An 18,414-nucleotide genomic window follows, 5' to 3' on the forward strand; every position below is an offset into this window, starting at 1 on the left:
GAGTCAGCTTCCTAACTGCTGTGTTGTTAGCATAAGGAAGATGACGGACTAAATGGCTCACAGTAACTATGGGAAGGACCCTAAAAATTATGGAATATAGGTATTATCATCATGGATATCATAATGGTAACTATGGGCATTGTCTCTTACTGTCTGCAAAGAATGCAAAATTCATCACTGTCTTCCAATTCTCATGCTTAAAATTTGCCCATTCACTTAATGTCATGTATAAGTTTGATGAACGCTCTTTAAGAAGACCTTGTGGAGTGGATGCGTTGCTTATTTTTATTTTCAAGAACATATGGTATTTATTTATGACCTTAACAAATTAAAAACAATCACGGAAAAGTGTTTGTAACCAACTCGGCATGTTTCAAAGGCTTTTTATGAAATCAAAGGAAAAGAAAAAAATAGCCAAAGCCATTGTCAGCTACTCATTTCTTTTCCATCTTTGACATTTTGAAAGCCAGGCTTTCTAGGCAAAGAACAACTAAAAACTCCTGGGGCAGCAGTGCATGGAAAACTTTTACATCCCCCCTCATCTTGCCGACTAGTAGAGGCTTTGCTCCTCATACAACTTCCTGTTAGCAAATTCTCAAAAATAAACTACTATCCTCAAAATCTAATGGGACAAAGGAAGAATAAATCTTAAGTGATAGTAGGGTGAGAACCATTGAGTAGGGTGAGAACAATGGGAGGGGGTTTGCCTTTGCCACCAAAAAAGGGGGCAGGATGCTTTTCATAGATAGCTAAGAAATAGTGAAACCCTGTCTCTGAAAAATAAAGAAGAAACTTCCAAACCCCAAAACTGAAGTGACTGAAAAAACAAAAAACTGAAGGTATAGAAAACAAAAACAAAAAATTGAAGTGATGGAAATACCATGTCTCCCACCTTTATAATCAGTTCTGTTGCCCACTGGGAATGTTTGGTGGGGGTGAGAAGAATCTTCCTGCTACAAATAACTACCTGTTCTTGGTCAGGAGGTTTGGAGGCGGTGCAGACTCACATTTCTTTCTGCCTTGAAGAGTGGGAGGGGGCACACTGCATGGAGTAGTTGCATATCTGACTCAGGAACTAAGCCTGTCTTAGTGATCCCTCCATTCTAGCAGGAGTGTTCAGTACAGGTGTCTAAATCTGTCCTATGGCCAGCCAACATTCTTCTTAGTGTGTGTATGTGGTCAGTCCCTGATGCAACTGGACTGATATATCTAGATCTAAATCTAGATGGATATATCAGAGAGAGATCAGATAGAGATATCAGATATATATATATATATATACATATATATATGTTAGTACACTTATCGGAGAAGGCAATGGCACCCCATTCCAGTACTCCTGCCTGGAAAATCCCATGGATGAAGGAGCCTGGAAGGCTGCAGTCCATGGGGTCGCTGAGGGTCGGGCACGACTAAGCGACTTCACTTTCACTTGTCACTTTCATGCATTGGAGAAGGAAATGGCAACCCACTCCAGTGTTCTTGCCTAGAGAATCCCAGGGACAGGGGAGCCTGGTGGGCTGCCATCTATGGGGTCGCACAGAGTCGGACACGACTGAAGCGACTTAGCAGCAGCAGCAGCAGTACACTTATATATAGTGCACATATAGTTATGTGCACATAAATGCACATAAATTTACACGTTAGTATACGTATACTTCCCTGGTGGCTCAGACAGTGAAGTATCTGTCTGCAATGAGGGAGATCTGGGTTTGATCCCTGCGTTGGGAAGATCCCCTGGAGAAGGGCATGGCAACCCACTCCAGTATTCTTGCCTGGAGAATCCCATGGACAGATGAACCTGGTGGGCTATAGTCCAGAGGGTCTCAAAGAGTCGGACACAATGGAGTGACTAAGCACAGTATATATATCTCCTCTGCTTTTAATAAACAAGGCACTAAACAGAGAAAAATTCAGATAAAGGAACCTCAGTGGGAGATGCCATACAGCACAAACCTGCTTTTTATTGGAAAACTCTCACCTGTCGGGAACATTTTGTTTCACGAAGGGCTTTGAGGCTTCCGTTCCAGTGCAATAGTTGGAAAATGGTCATAAGCTCCTATAAAACCCAAATGCTTGTCATTAGTCTCAAAGCAGAAATGTGAAAGAAAGTGCCTCAGTGATTGCCAAACTCTAACTCCCAACTATATCAGGAAAATGGAATATACAGTATTGTCAGAACACTTTGAGACTTTTCAAATACCACAGTCAGAGGCTTCCGGAGCGTTTTTCCTTCCCTCCTCTGTTTTATCTACATTTGGCATGAACTATTAAATAATGGACAAATACCTCTCAACAGTGTAAATACATATGCTGTAATAATTTTACACCCAGGAAGTTATATAAATATACCAGCACATCTTCGAATAATGTGTAGGCAATTCATTGCATCAGTTTAAAGAAAATTGCCTGAGACTGGCAATATTTTAAATGTTCATTTTTAAAGGAATGCTTAAATGAAATGGTTACAAAAAGGAATGGTTAAATCCTGAAGTGTAGCAGAATATAGCACCCCCAAATATGCAACTTTGGTATATTGATTATTTTGAGCTGTGACTACTTAAAAAACTGCAAACAGAGGAAGAGGCTTTCTCTGAACTCCCCTTATCTCCCAAAAGACAGATCCTCCAAAAGGAACTTAATTGTTGTAACTCCTTTCTCCAGAAGTTTCATCAACCAGGGTATACTGACTCTTATCACAGAAGTAGAAACTGAAGTCCACTCCATGCTCAGCCAAACTTTGTCACTATCTTATCTCCTATCTATTCTTCTAAGGATCAATTCATCTTAAAGATTACCTCCTTTCTCCTGAGGGGCTTCCCTGGTGGCTCAGCAGTAAAGGATCTTTCTGCCAGTGCAGGAGACCTAAGAGACACAGGTTCGATTCCTGGGTCGGGAAGATTCCCTGGAGGAGGAAATGGCTGCCTGTTCAAGTATGCTTGCCTGGGGAATCCCACGGGCAGAGGACCCATGTGGAGCCTGATGGGCTATAGTCCATGGGCTGCAAAGATTCAGACATGACTGAGCAACTGAGCAGGCTCACATGCGCTTTCCCGAGAGGCCTATACCCCTCTCCCTTCCGTAGTAAGATGGTATTTAATCCTGAATTCTAAGCCACCTTGTGGAGCTCCTCATTTTTCCCTGGGTATCTCTCACACATACATGAGGCGTACTTATGTTTTTCTCTTTCTAATCTGTCTTTCATTACAGGAGTCTCGGCTAAGAATTCAGAAGAATAAAAAGAAAATGATTCTTTCTCCCTTACAACACAGTCATCCTACCAAATACAACGCAATCACAAAGGGTGAGAAGGCTCTCTCGTTCTAATGCAGAGTCTCTGTGAGGTGTTGTTAAAAGCAAGGTGTCCAACATATATACTGTGTGTTACTATTTGATTAAAAAAGAATTAGAAGATGCCTATAAATATTTGCTTATAAATGCCTAGAAGACTTCTGACAAGATACAAAAGAATCTGGGAACATGAGTCGCCTCTGGGGAGAAAAATGAAGCTAGACTTTCCTCTGACACTCGTTTGTACCTTTTGAGCTTTGAACCATGTGACAGTATGCCATATGAAAATAATTTAAATTTTAAAAAATTCAGGCAAAAAAATAAATATAGAGCATATAATGGAGCATATAACTACAGAAACTGACATTAAAGCCGCCCACAGTTTTCACATCCAACGGCCAGGGCTGAGCACAGCATTTAGCCTTTCTGTCAGCATCATCCTTTCCCTGCATGATACTGAGTATCAAGCTAACGTATTCAACATACTGAAGATTTTGTTTTTCCAATCTGATTAGGATTAGCAGTCTTCCATTGAAGTTATCTACATTTTTTTTTTTCTTTCTTTTTTGATCAGGGAAACGTCTACAGTGGATTAGTGGGAGTATAAACCACAGCCACATACCTATTGGAAAATAACAATACAGTTAAGGAACTTCCTGATCATGAGACAAATTATGAAAGCTTAACATTTGAACAGATGTCTTATGCCCATTCAAAAAAAAAAAAGCGGACTTTTATTGTCTTTATGTCTGGTTGCTCTGGAAAACGTTTTCACTATGAAATCTGGAGACATAAACTCAGTTTGAGATTACAGTTACCTTAAAATTATGAGGTAAAATTTAAAAAGATAAGATCATCAGAATAAATATTCTCATGTCTAAATGTCTCATGTCTGAATAGCACTATTCTCATGTTTAAACTGCCCTTAGAATGTAATGCTTTTCTTCTTTTCGGTTTAGGATTTTGTGTATGTATTACTACGTGGTAAGCACCACAAGAACACACATTGTTAGTCGCTCAGTTGTATCTGACTCTTTGCGACCCTATGGACGGTAACCCGCCGTTCCTCTGTCCATGGAATTCTCCAGGCAAGAACACAGGAGTGGGTTGCCATTCCCTTCTCCAGGGGATGTTCCCAACCCAGGGATCAAACTCGGGTCTCCCACACTGCAGGCAGATACTGTCTGAGCCATCAGGGAAGCCCAAGAGCAGAGACCTTGGTAAGGGCAAAGCCATGTGCTTCTATTAATTAAAATATAACATAGACACCAGCTGAGCCACACACTGACCGCATGTCTGCCCAGGGCCCTGGATCCAGTGCCAGGGGACCTCACCCCTCTTATGACTCCTCTCCACTTCTCTCTGCCCCCATCCAGATTTCCACTCTGCCACATCACTGTGCTACTTTGGGAAAGTGAGAATCTTTTGTTCCCCAACCAAATCCATAATCTAATCCGACCACTGTGTCTTTTATCAAGATAACCCCAGTGGCTGAGGAAGGCAAACTCGTGTTGCCCTCCTTGCTATACCCTCAGGCCTACTCACCGAATGCTTTGCAGACATAAAAAAGAGGATAGGAATGCTCTTTAGGTTCTGATATGAAGTAGTCTCCATGGTGTTACAGGAGGGACAATATTGACACATATTTTATTGTAAGACTCCTCTTAAATTTTGCATTTTATTGTGTATGTCCATTTCCTTAAAGCGGAAAATGAATGCCACTCCACTCCTTTCCTTATCCTGCGATCTTCACGTAATGTTGACAGCCCAGAAAGAGGTATTGAGTTTATTCTGTGACTTCAGTAACCCTCCTGGCATCGTCCTTGCATCTGTGTGGCCCAGTTTGAGAAACAACCTATTGCTAACAGAGCTCTTAATTCCATCCTCTGATAACTGTCGCCTTCATAATATATTTTTCCTCCAATGTCCTCTAAGCTTTCATTCTTATTTATGAGCCAAGCCCCACATCCAGATAAATTTCTGTTGTGTCACTCAGCAACCCTCCTAACACTGTGGAACCCACAATTCTGTGAACAGAACTGGAAATCTTTCTCATATCCCTTGGCAACCTACCCCTGTTATAAAACTTCCCCACTGAGACTTGGACTGTTTTCGCCTGCAGGAGGAGGATTATCCTCCTTATCCCCTCAGGTTTGTCTAAATTTCTATCCTATCATCAAGCAGTTGTTCCCCCTGCAGTAACACAACTGCCTCTTCTTCCCTGCGGCTCTTGTTCCTAAATCCCCCAGGAAAGGTAACCTTCTTTCTACCTTCTTACTTTGTGTCCTGATCTGCAGTGCTTGCCCTCCTCTCTGGAGATAACAGACCTTACCATCGTCATATGAAGTCTACTGAGATATTTCCACATTCTCCCTGTCCCACTTCTTTATTTCCCATCACATGACCAAGAATTGATGCTTTTGAACTGTGGTGTTGGAGAAGACTCTCGAGAGTCCCTTGGACTGCAAGGAGACCCAACCAATCCATCCTAAGGGAAATCAGTCCTGAGTATTCATTGGAAGGACTGATGTTGAAGCTGCAACTCCAATACTTTGGCCACCTGATGTGAAGAGCTGACTCATTTGAAAAGACCCTGATGCTGGGAAAGATTGAAGGCGGGAGAAGGGGACGATAGAGGATGGGATGGTTGGATGGCATCACCGACTCAATGGACATTGGTTTGGAGTTGGTGATAGACAGGGAGACCTAGTGTGCTGCAGTCCATGAGGTTACAAAGGGTCGGACAGGACTGAGCGACTGAACTGGACTGACCTGAACTGACCAAGTTTGCTATCTTCAGATCTTCCTGAAGCTGTGCGAACCCTGGCTCAACCCCAGGAAATCCTTGCGTGCTTATCATTGATGCCATTGGAAATCCTTGCATTATGAAAGACTGGCAAGGAGAGGGTGGCTATGGGCTTCTGTGAGGACTCACTTCCTAGTTTTCCCATGAATCGTCACTGCCTGGTCTTCTCAGCCTTGTTTTCTACTTGTTGAAGTCCCATCATTTTGAATGAAGTCTGTTTGGTGAGCTATCTGTCCTGCTTCTTCCTCACTGCAGTCTTTGAGCTGTGTTTGTAATGTAGGCTGACATAGAAGCCTGGCTTCTCTACATGGGCTTACAGATAAACAAGAAGCTGGCCTAGAGATGGGGTTGAGACTAGGGCCAGGTGAGTGAAGCAAGACTTAAGGTGAGTCGTACAAGTTCAGGGTCTTTTATTTAAAATCTTATCTTTATTTAAAATTTGGATGTTGCATTTGTCATAGATTTTTGCACGTTTGAGTTTTAAATGTATTGCATTATAATATTATTTGCCTTGATTACTGAAATTTTTGTTGCTCCTTCAAATTTGGTACCCCAGTTGAATGCTTGACTCTTCTTACCCTAGTCTGGGCTGTTCTGGGGATCTTGTCTCAGGGACTAGGGCAGTTTCACAAGCTTGTGATCTGTGCAGTCACACAGGCTTTGAGCTTAGTTTAGTGCTTTGCTATCTTTAAATTCATAGCAATTTTTGGACAAAAGGCTTAAACTTTCATTTTGCACCAGGCCCCATAAATTATGTAGCCAGTTCCCTTTACCAAGTATTAGTTGCTCAGTTGTGTCTGACTCTTTGTGACCCATAGACTGTAGCCCACCAGGTTCCTCTATCCATGGAATTCTCCAGGCTAGACTCCTGGAGTGGAAAGCTATTTCCTTCTCCAGGGGATCTTCCTGACCGAGAGATCGAACCTGGGTCTCCTGCACTGCAGGCAGATTCTTTACTGTCTGAGCCACAGGGAGCCCCCATAAGTAAATCCGAAATCAAATGGTGAACTGAGTCCTGTGTTTTCTTCTCTTTAGGAACACTGCAGTTGTAGCTTTCATTCTACAGCTTTTCTGGTTCACGTTGTCATCATTAAATCTAAACCAACGACAGGGGTCTGTCCTCACAGAGCTTCCTGGTGTTGCCTCCTACGAGAAACAATGTGTGGCCTCCCAGCTACTTCGCAGGGAGAAAATGAACACTGCTTCTCTCTGGAACTCTGTCTGGGAGACTGGCTTGGTTCTGTGATTCATCAGGAATAAGAAAAACAAACAGTGTAAATGGAGAACTTGAAAAGCAGGTGGGCACCATCTCCCCACCCAAGAGAATGGATTTAAGAGGAAATTTGTTTATGGGATGAGGTTTTAAAAGGCAACCTGGAGAATTTAGCAAAGATGTAAATAAACAGCTCATCTTTGGATTGCATTAGGCTTCAGAATAAATATATTAACCAGCTTCAGTCAAAGTCTGCCTTGAATCTGACCTTGACAAGACCCAGTGGCTAGAGCCTCCGCCATCCCACCCCTGCAAACAAGAGGCAGTTTTCTCTACGGAGAGAGGCAAGGCTACCTTAAACAGGCACCCCAGCCTCCCGCCCACGAAGTGAAGGTAAGCAGAAACCTATCAGGTTTCTTCTGAGCTCTGCCTGCTTAATGCCCTCCCTGGAAAGCCCGAGGGCAGTCAGGAGACGCCAGTCTTGTCTTTAGGCTGTATAGTCATCCGTAGCTAGATACAAACACACATCTATTACCCACCGCGGGGACTGAATTGCTGTGTGGACTGCAAACAGCCCAGGCCTGTGGTCAATTCCCATTATGAGCAGAAACAAGTTGATGCATTTAACCCAGGCCCCGGAGGAATGTGTAGGAAACCAGCAGGCAGCCTGGGGCTGGAGGAAGGAAGAGGGATGTACTTCATGGCCCTCCCTGTGGGTTGCCAGCATCCCTACTGGGAGGAGGGAGTTTGGATTTTTCCTGCATCAGGCACCCAGCCTCCTTTATGAGAATTTATGAAGCATTTCCACAATATGAGTCAAATTATTATTTCACATTCTTAAATACCTTACTACGCAGACCACACAGAAAACATGCAGCCCATAGTAAGGCAATTAAAAAAAAAAAAGTTTTACTAAAAGAAGGTTGAGTACAGCCTTTCATAGTACTTGGACAGAATTTAAAAATTAAAAAAAAATTTTTTGCCTTCCCTATATTTGGCAGACTAACCCACTGCATTAAAAAAAATCATTCTTAATTGTTCTGAAAATAGTTACTAAATCCTATACAAGCTACCATGTTTTTGGCCAGGCAACATTCATTCTGTAAGAAAAAAAAAAGTACAATATTTTTCTGTCAGGGAGAGAGGAGAAATTAAAATAAATGATTTCTTTCTTAGGACATCATTGTGCTAAATGCTTTATAAATGTCACGTTGTATAAGTCCCACAAAAAGTCTACACAACGGACATCATGATTCTTATTTTGTAGATGAGAAAAACTGAGTCTCAGAATGGCTGAGTTCACAGGTGACAAGCAGTAGAACAGGCTTGGCTCTTGGATCTGTATGATTTTTTTTAGTTTGTGTTCCTTTTCTTGTGTCATGCACTTCCCTTTTTATGTTTTCTCTGTTTGACTTTAGATTGTTATGGGATATAAAAAATGACTCTTGCCAGTTTCACTCTATAGCAGGGCTTCTTCCCCCATAGCTCAGTTGGCAAAGAATCTGCCTGCAATGCAGGAGACCCAGGGCCCTGAAGCATTTATTGCTGGGAAGCTACTTTATCCTCTTCTGGAGACTTAAGGTTAGATAAAGCTGTTGGAGGAGTCCATCTGGGAGCCTCTGGCATTTCAAGTAAAGCAGGCCTTCTTCAGAAATATATATCTATCAGTTGTCATTTTTTTAATGAGAATTTACCATATACCAGGAGCCGTTCTGAACTCCCTATGCAGTCTCGTTTAATCTCCACAATGGCACAGTGAGGTAGCACTGCTATTACTGCTACTATTATTCTTCCTGATTTATGTACAAATGAGAAAACAGATTCAGAGGTGAGCAGCCGAACCCACTCCCCAGCCTGGGCTGAGAACCACTGGCTGCTGCAAGCCGCTGTCTACACCAGAAGGTGAGCTTCAAGGTCTTTTGCAAACCAAGACAAGCAACATCAAAGGTCAGTGAGACCACAACTGCTTAAGGAGAAATCTGGATGACTGAGATCTTCCTAGGAAAGGATGAGAAAAGAGCATTTTTGCTTCAATCAAACAAGAGAGTGGTGAGTGAAATTAATGAATTTTAAAATGGGCAGGACGGACATATCCAGCTGAGAAGTAAGTGGCTGTGGCACTGTAATCAGGAAAAGAATTTGAAAGGTACCAAAGATGGTATTTGAAAGCTGGCTTTAGGGTTCAGCTATACCACCACTGTAAATTATACCACGATGAACATTTTTGTCCATAAAACTTTATATTCTGATTTCTTCTTGGACTCTAACCTAAAATAATAGAAATCTTGGAAGTAAAGTCTCCTTATTATAACACTGCATATTGATTCTTAGTAGCATTGATGTATATGGATGGTCAACTGTATTCAAATTTAGTTTTTTAGAGAGCATACTTTTCATTCTCAACCACTATTGAATTTTTGTCTGTCGAGCCCAATATAGGATAATAGTCAAAATATGAACTCAGAAATCAGACTGCCTGGGTCTGAACCCAGGCTGTGCCATTTACTAAGCTGTATGTCATACTTCCTTCAATGATGATATGGTATAATAAATACTCGTGCGTTTATTGTAAAGGTTAAATTATGCTAAGACTTGTTAAATGCTTAGCACAGTGCCAGACAATGTAAGCATCCAATGAGTGTAAGCTCGTCTTCTTCTTCTTACTGCTAATATAATTAATTTACAAATAACAGGTAATATAGTTCCTTAGCTCTGTTATTGCTTGTCAGCAGTGGAATGAAAACAGCTAGAGCTTGCTAAATTTTTTTATTTACTTAAGGATAAGAGATGGCAGATCTTGTTTACCAAAAATATCATAACAGATGGGGAAATTGTTAACATACATGCAGTCACCTTCATCTATAACTTCTGAAAATTAAGAACCAAACGGTCATGACCAGTAGTATTTCAAGCTGTTTGATTTGATTTAAAGGGGAGCTTTATACTGAAAAGCTGGTAAATTGTTATTAGGGTCATAAGATGGTAATGTTCCCTACCTGTTTCTTAGCTTAAGTCTTCTACCTTCTTTGAAGAGGCAAAGATTGTGCTTTGTTGACTTGTTTGTTTTAGCCTACTGCAGTGCTGCTAAAAGAGAGTTATCGTGCTGGATCCTAAGAGGGTTAAATTAAAATGACCAAAATAAACGAAGAGCTGTTTGTGATAAGACTGGCATTCCCCCAGGCTTCTAGGGGCTGTGCAGCAAAATAAATATGCGGCGGGCACCTGAAACTCCAGCATGGTCTTCCCCATGTTTGACTCCAGCATGTAGTGATAGGCTCCGACGCTGGTGCTTGGGTCGTCTGCATCATCCAAAGTGCCCTTGGGAAGGAAGCAGAAAAGGAGAGCATCATGGATGTTTCCTCCTCTTCTTTGGGGGTCATGAATGAATCCTGTGGCCCCACGGTGAAACTCCTGTGGTTCTAACCCTTCAGGTGTGCACCTTACAACCATCTCCAGCTGATTGGGGATAAAAGCCATCTCACCATCTCTAAGTGAAGAGGATTTTGAAGTCAATTTGAGTCTAGCTTTTCATTAGAATGTTAACTGATTATATACTCAAAAAGAATAATTATACTAAAGCAGAAATTGCCACATCTCTATAGAGTTTTTGTTGGTAGTGGCATTTATGCCACCCTAATGAGCAGCCATGAAATTAAAAGATGCCTAATCCTGGGAAGGAAAGTTATGACCAATGTAGACAGCATATTAAAAAGCAGAGACATCACTTTGTCAACAAAGGTCCGTCTAATCAAGGCTATGGTTTTTCCAGCAGTCATGGATGTGAGAGTTGGACTGTAAAGAGGGCTGAGTGCTGAAGAATTGATGCTTTTGAACTGTGGTGTTGGAGAAGACTCTGGAGAGTCCCTTGTACTTCAAGGAGATCCAACCAGTCCATTCTAAAGGGGATCAGTCCTGGGTGTTCTTTGGAAGGAATGATGTTAAAGCTGCAACTCCAATACTTTGGCCACCTGATGTGAAGAGCTGACTCTTTGGAAAAGACCCTGAGGCTGGGAAAGATTGAGGGCCGGAGGAGAAGGGGACGACAGAGGATGAGATGGTTGGATGGCATCACCGACTCAATGGACATGGGTTTGGGTAGACTCTGGTAGTTGGTGATGGACAAGGAGGCCTGGCATGCTGTGGTTCATGGAGTTGCAAAGAGTCAGACATGACTGAGCGACTGAACTGAACTGAACTGAACTGAACTGAATGAATGGTTGCCCTTCGAGGCTGTTTTCATCCATTATTGAAATCTTGAAATGCTGACTTGCTTCATAAGATTCTTATGATCACCAAGCAAATTATGTAATTAATAGGGAAAAAATTTTCCAGTTGTATGGACCATTCATATTTTACCACCATGATTCTTTTTTTAAAAAATTTATTTATTTTTTTATTTGAAGGTTCAAGAGAGAGGGGACATATGTACACCTGTGGCTGATTCACGTTGATGTTTGACCACCGCGATTCTCAATGGGAGCTTTTCATAACAGGCTGGTGTTCAACCTGGAGACATGGATTTTGGTTTATATTTTTTCAATTCTGGACCGCTTAATCTTTAAGAAACAAGGTGGGTGGGTGATGGGGAAAAATGAAATTCCCCTTTAATATTTGGTTATGGGGAGTGGCAATAAAAAAAGCTAACATGAGCTCTGGAATGGCATTGGGGCCTGCCCTTCAATATCCCATGGCCTTGGATTCCTGGGAAGGTGGGCAATGGCTTTGTAAGACTGAACAAACAACTGCCAGCATCAGATAGCCGCAAATTTATAGCTTTTGAATGCAATAACATTAACACACTACTGCCGAAATATTTATGTTGGCTTTTTAAATATCCCAGAGGAAATCCATCCAGAAGCCTATGAACCATATATATTCTCCTTCCTTAGAAATTTCCATGAAAAAAATGATAAATTACATTTACACTGAGGACCCCTCCCTGCTCCTGAGTAAATTCCACACATATAAATCAGGCATCATTTTCCTAACTTCTCCGCAAAGGCACTTGAAATTTACAGGGCAGAAAAATAAAGGCTTCCTTTCATCCTCAGAGCAGAGACAGACCAGAGCTCCCTGAAGTCTCTCTGCCAGGACAACCACTCTCAGTCTCTGCCGCTGCCCCCTCATCCCTTCTCTCTGTGATAAGACCATTTAAGAGGGGGGAAGGCAGTAAAAAAGGTCACAGCTGGTGGGATATTATCATCTTCCTTATCAGTAGCTTCTCTAGAATGACAGAACCTTGACTTGCATAGTCAGGTTAAGGGAATCAGGGAATGAAAGTCTCAGACAGGGTTGATCCATGCTAAAGGCGAAGCAGGAGGTAGCTTATCTCTTTGGTAATGCCCTTTGGTTTCTGCACTTTAAGGACACAAAGGGAGACGCCTGCCCCAGGTGAGACCCAAGGCTTCCTCCGTGGTGAAAATGATTTACAGTTTGGAGGTACAAGGATCAGGACCACCAAATAATTCATGGGGCAAATAATCTACTCCTAGATTGGTGACAAAATGTCCTGTCTGAATTTCTAAGACATGGTTTGGCTCTCAAAGCACTTTGAATTCAATTACATCTATTACAGAAATTTCCAGAGCTCTTGGAATAAAATAATCAATATTAAGTGTGATAACTCTAACATCTAACAAATATTAGGCATACAGCTTTTCTCATAGCTAAGCAGTTAGTGGGTTTCCCTTGTGGCTCAGCTGGTAAAGAATCTACCTGCAATGTGGGAGACCTGGGTTCGATCCCTGGGTAGGGAAGATTCCCCTGGAGAAGGGAAAGGCTACCCACTCCAGTATTCTCCAGAATACTGGAGACTTCCATGGACTGTAGAGTCCATGGGGTTGCCAAGAGTCACATACAACTGAACGACTTTCATTTCACTTCACTTCAAGCAGTTAGTATTTCCTTAAAAACACAGATTGCAGGACCTCACGCTGGCTGGGGAATTGGCACTTTTAACAAGCGCTTCAGAAAATTTTTATGATTAGTCAAGTTTGGGAAAAACTGAACTTCTTTATGTCTAGGTTAAAGCGGTATTCAACTGCATGCATCCTCAGGCCCTAAAAGAATCAGTGCTCCTCAAACAGCAAACACCCAAAGAAACAAATCAAGATGGATAATTCGATCCACTTTGATACACAGCTTGATTAATTGTGATCCAGGAAGGCTAAAGAATCTTGCTGAGACATGGATAGGGAGATAGCCCCAATATCATGATTTTCAATCTAAGTGCTCTTTTTGCTGAAAATTAATGATTTAATGGGCGAAAAAAAAAAAAAAAACCCAAACCTGCACAGTTCTTAAAGAACTTGTACACATTAGCATCTCCCAAGATTCAAAGGCCTCAGTCCTCTCAGTATAGCCAGCTCCCCCTTCCCTGGTGGGTACTCACACTGGTGGAGGCAACTGCTTCCTGCACACTCTCCATAATGAATTCCTTGGTGATTCGGCGAGAGGGCAGCTCATTGAAGAGAGAGTTGATTAGGGCCACTTTAGCTGCATCCCGTCTGGCCTCAGCTCTACTTAAGCAGCACTTAAGAAGGGAAGGAGAAAAGGAGTCATTAAAGAATCTGGCATCTCATCATTTCGCCCCAACTCAATGGGTCTCTGGACACTTATTTCTATTTATACGTTCACTGTCTGCATCTATTCTTCCATCGCCATTGCTAATCCCCTTGATGGTCATGCAGACTTTCTTGCAGCCCCAGAGCCCATGCAAATGTCTTGGTTAGTCTTCAAATGTTTTAGTCTGATTTCACAGTCACTGAATGCCTACTTTGTACGAGAGGCTTTCACACTCTGTTAATAAATAATAACAAAAGTAATAATGGCAACTGTTCTGTGCTCAGTGATTGCACTCATTACCAGGGCCCTCCTCAAATCTTTATTTCAGAGAAAAGAAAGTAAGGAACGAAGGAAAATGGGAGACACGTTTAACACAATAATTAAAAACGTATATTCTGGAGTCAGACTCCTTGGGTTCTGATTCCAACTCTGGAACTTACTAGTTGAAAAACCAGGGACAAACTTGTCTATCTATGCTTCAATTTTCTCCCCTCTAAATGGGAATAATAGTGGTCCCTGTGTCATAGGGTTGAGGATAGGCTCAATTCATTAATATAGAGAAAGCACTGAAAATACCCAGAATGTGGTAACACTCTATGAGAGTACCTCAGGCTTATGTTGTTTTAACCTTCAGATTAGGACCAAGTGGCTTCTGTGAAAGATGGTTTGGGCTTTTTCTCTTTAGTGTTGGATGGCAATCTATAAGCCTTTCAGGTAGCTTCAGGCACCAAAGCCCTTTAAGCTTTAGACCTCTCTCAAGGTTTAGGCCACCTGCATTAAACCAGGGGTGTGGAGACTGCGAGAGGTGTCTTTGCAATTATGGATTTGGCTGGGAATTTACAGGATACTGAATTCTGAGTCAGTAGTCTTTCACTAAAGCTTGGGTACCACCTCTTCCAGGAAACTCCCTGACCACTCCCATTGCAGGCTGGGAGGACCAGCATCCATAAAAGGCACACACCACACTGAAGTGTAATTGTCTACTAGCGCTCTGCCGCTCAACCCCAGGCTGTGAGCAACCTAAGGCTGGAGTCTTTGACTTAATCAACTCTCTGTCTTTGCGCCTGCAACATAGTTTGTTGAATGAATAATTGACTATAGCCTAGGAAATTGAAACCACCTATCACTAAAGCGACTGACAAAGTATTTAAGATATCCTCTTAAAGAAGAGAATTTAAGATTTACACTTATCCTTATTAATTTTAAATAGTCCCATTTCAATATACCCTTTATTGTATTCATAATCCAGTAATAGAAAAATATACTAATATGTGAATTGCAGAGGGGAAAATTGGCCTTTTAGTTCAGGCGCTCTGAGAGTACTAGTTTTGCCCGAGTGTAGGATATGTTTATTATTCTTTGGAAAATCAGTTCCCTGTTAAAAAGCAAACAGAGTTTTTGCAAATATTACCTGACATCTGTAAAAGCAGCTCATTTTAATAAGAATTTGCTGTATGAAACATATAATAATGCCGTTGGGGTTTTAAAATTTAGAGAATTAGATTCAGATCTGGGCACTCTTACGAAACTTTATATAACTTTCTATCTAAATAACAGCAATTTAAACCATCTTTCATAGAGTGAGACCTAGTAAACAAGACTTAGATAAAAGAAGCTATCTATTTTAAATAAGACCAGCTAAGTACTAGATCAAAGGCGCCACATACATTTACAACCAAATGGCACTGCTTCTGAGATCAAAGTGCTGCAGGGCTGAGAGAACAGAAAAAGCCTTTACCCAGAAAGCATGGAAAAGGACTCTGAGACTTAACCAGTATCGAGATTTTTAAAGAAGACACATGTCTTTACTTATTTTATTGTTTCAATGTACAGAATCTTTGGTTAAAATGGGGGAGAAAGTGTACCAATTAATAAGTACATAAAATAAAATAAAATAAATTCTGAGCGATCAAAGGCTTTCCTTGCTATTGTTCTTTGCATTTCTGAAAGACAAGTACTTCAAAATGTCTGTAATGTTAACCAGCCGCTTTCTTTTAAATTTTGGAGCTACAAATCCGAGCCAGTAAGACTGCATATTTTTCTTTAGCAGTCTTTTAGTGGGAACTCTCAAACTGTAAGGACCTGTGTTTGGACAAGAAATTTGGCCAAAATCAATCTACTTGGCAAATCTAAATCAGAGTGTGGATTCTGCTGTAAGAACATGCACTGTGAGAGTTACCATCAAACAGTGGGAAATGCTGCAAGAAAATAAAATATGGTAAGTGACAGGACGTTTTATTGATGTGTCCAAACTGGTCGTCAAGGACATCATTTGGGGAGTGAATGAAGTATGATGTTATTTCAAAGCAACTTCCTGCTGGAATTGGACTCCCCAGGTTGTATGGTTTACTCTTGCTGTTTGTCAGCCAGACCCCAGTCATAAATACAGATTTGTAAACCACGACTTCTCCGCTAACCATTCTTACTTGTTAACACAGAGAGACAACTTCTGTCCTTTGCACTTCGTGAAAGTGCAGGGCTGGAATATTTAATAGTCAAGATCTTACTAAAGTCAGCTGTGGATTTCTTTAGCATGTGGAGCCACGTGTATTTCAAGTGGCCAGAAGACCCCACTCAGACATCTATCTTGATGCTTGGATGTCTTTCATTTGCCGGTAGATTATAAACAGCTATAATCATTTCAAAGCCTCTCAGCTCTAAAATTAAAGCCCAAAAAAAAAAAAAAAAAAAAAAAAAAGAGCATCTGTGGCATTGCTCAGGAAAACTATTTAAAGGTGGGGGTAGCCAGCCTCTGAGAAAACACCCAGCGATCTCTGCCTCCTGGTATTCACACACTTGTACAGTCCCCTCCCATACTGTACAGGGTTGGTCTGTGTAACCAACAGAATACGGCAGAAGCTATGGTACGTCACATTTGATATTAGGTTATAAAAGGCACTGTGGTCCTTCCTGGTCACTCTTGCTTTCTCTCTAGGAAGAGTCAGCTGCTGTGTTGTGCGTAGTCCAACTGAAAGGTACATATGCTAAGGATCTAACTAATTCCTACTGCCAAGAGCCTTTTGAGGGAGATTGGAAGCTGATCCTCCAGACCCCATCAAGCCTTTAGATGTCTGTGGCTCCAGGCTTGACTGCAACCTCTGGGAGACCCTGGGTCAGAACTACCCAACTAAGCGGCTTCCAGATCCCTGATCCTCAGAAAGAGTGAGACAATGAGAAGTTCTGTGGCAATCTGTTACCCAGTCACAGATACCTAACACAGAAGCTTTGCTCCCATCAGGTAATTGGGAACTTCTTCAGCCCACCCTTGAGGTCTGTCTGTCTTAGTTGCTCAGTCGTGTCCTACTCTTTGCAATCCCATGGACTGTAGTCCGCCAGGCTCCTCTGTCCATGGGATTTTCCAGGCAAGAATACTGGAGTGGGTTGCCATTTCCTTGAGGCAGAGCTCACTAATAGTAATCCTTGTTGCTGGGTGCTGAGCTAAGCTGTTCCAGGTGGTGCTAGTGGTTAAGAACCCACCTACCAATGCAGGAGACATAAGAGACGTGGGTTTGATCCCTGGGTCCGGAAGATCCCCTGGAGGAAGAAATGGCAACCCACTGCAATATTCTTGCCTAGGAAATCTCATGGACAGAGGAGCCTGGCAGGCTATAGCTCACAGAGTCCCAAAGAGTTGAACACGACTGAAGTGACTTGGCACGCATGCACAAGCTGAGTGTTTTATGTCGATTGTCACATTTAGTTATCACCACAATCCTGTAAGGTTTATTTTATTGTGATCTTTACTTTTCCCTTGAGAAAACAGAGGTTATATAGCCCAAAGTCATACAACTTAAAAAATTATCAAAGCAGGATTAAACCCCGTCTGTCAGACTTGAAAGCCCAGATTTTTAACCACAATACTATTCTGCTTGTCACAGAAATGGTCACCCACCTTGGAATAGAGAAGAGATATAATTTGGCTAAAGTCTCCCAGCATTCCCCAAACCAGTATAGATAGTACTTTGAGTGAGTGAGTGAAGTAGCTCAGTTCCGTCCGACTCTTTGTGACCCCATGGACTGTAGCCTACCAGGCTCCTCTGTCCATGGGATTTTCCAAGCAAGAGTAATACTGGAATGGATTGCCATTTCCTTCTCCAGGAGATCTTCCCAACCCAGGGATTGAACCCAGGTCTCCTGCATTGTAGGCAGATGCTTTACCGTCTGAGCCACCAGGGAAGTCATACTTTAGCCCAAGCTAAATACTTGGTACTCCATGGACTATTTTGACATAAGATTCCAAGAATATCTCCTCCCATTCCCACATGATGAACTCAACTTCTTTAAAAAGAAAAGGCCAAGGGAGAAGCAGTGTAGTGTCTCAAGAAAGTGTCCTCAGTGATGAAGGCATGTGCTAACAATTATATTAATATCATCTTCTCTCCTATGTCCTTTCGGTTCTTTTCTTCACCTGGACCGTAGGGAGAAGGAAAATGGAGAAAGACCAGCTGTGATTAGAACAGGAGATCAACTGTCAGCCCCTGTTAGAATTTTCTTGTGCTGTTTGGAATTGTTCCCTTGGTTAAGAATGGAGCCAAGAGAC

General features: G+C 41.9%; 1 protein-coding gene and 1 long non-coding RNA gene across 2 annotated transcripts in view; one reads left to right on the forward strand and one right to left on the reverse strand.

The window, feature by feature from the left end:
* LIX1 (limb and CNS expressed 1) overlaps window positions 1–18,414 on the reverse strand; it is a 55,713-nt gene that overhangs the window by 3,625 nt on the left and 33,674 nt on the right. Inside the window, exons 3-5 of the mRNA XM_027970526.3 lie at window positions 13,702–13,842; window positions 10,533–10,628; window positions 1,982–2,059 (exon numbers count right to left, since the gene is read on the reverse strand). Coding sequence (XP_027826327.1) covers window positions 1,982–2,059; window positions 10,533–10,628; window positions 13,702–13,842 — 315 coding nt within the window. The remainder of the gene's footprint in view (window positions 1–1,981; window positions 2,060–10,532; window positions 10,629–13,701; window positions 13,843–18,414) is intronic.
* On the forward strand, window positions 8,772–15,788 carry LOC132659844 (uncharacterized). The gene is made up of 2 exons (XR_009600746.1): window positions 8,772–9,359; window positions 11,714–15,788. It is a non-coding gene; the product is annotated as an uncharacterized LOC132659844 (long non-coding RNA).

Source organism: Ovis aries, chromosome 5 (assembly GCF_016772045.2).
Source record: "Ovis aries strain OAR_USU_Benz2616 breed Rambouillet chromosome 5, ARS-UI_Ramb_v3.0, whole genome shotgun sequence".
Lineage (NCBI taxonomy): Eukaryota > Metazoa > Chordata > Mammalia > Artiodactyla > Bovidae > Ovis > Ovis aries.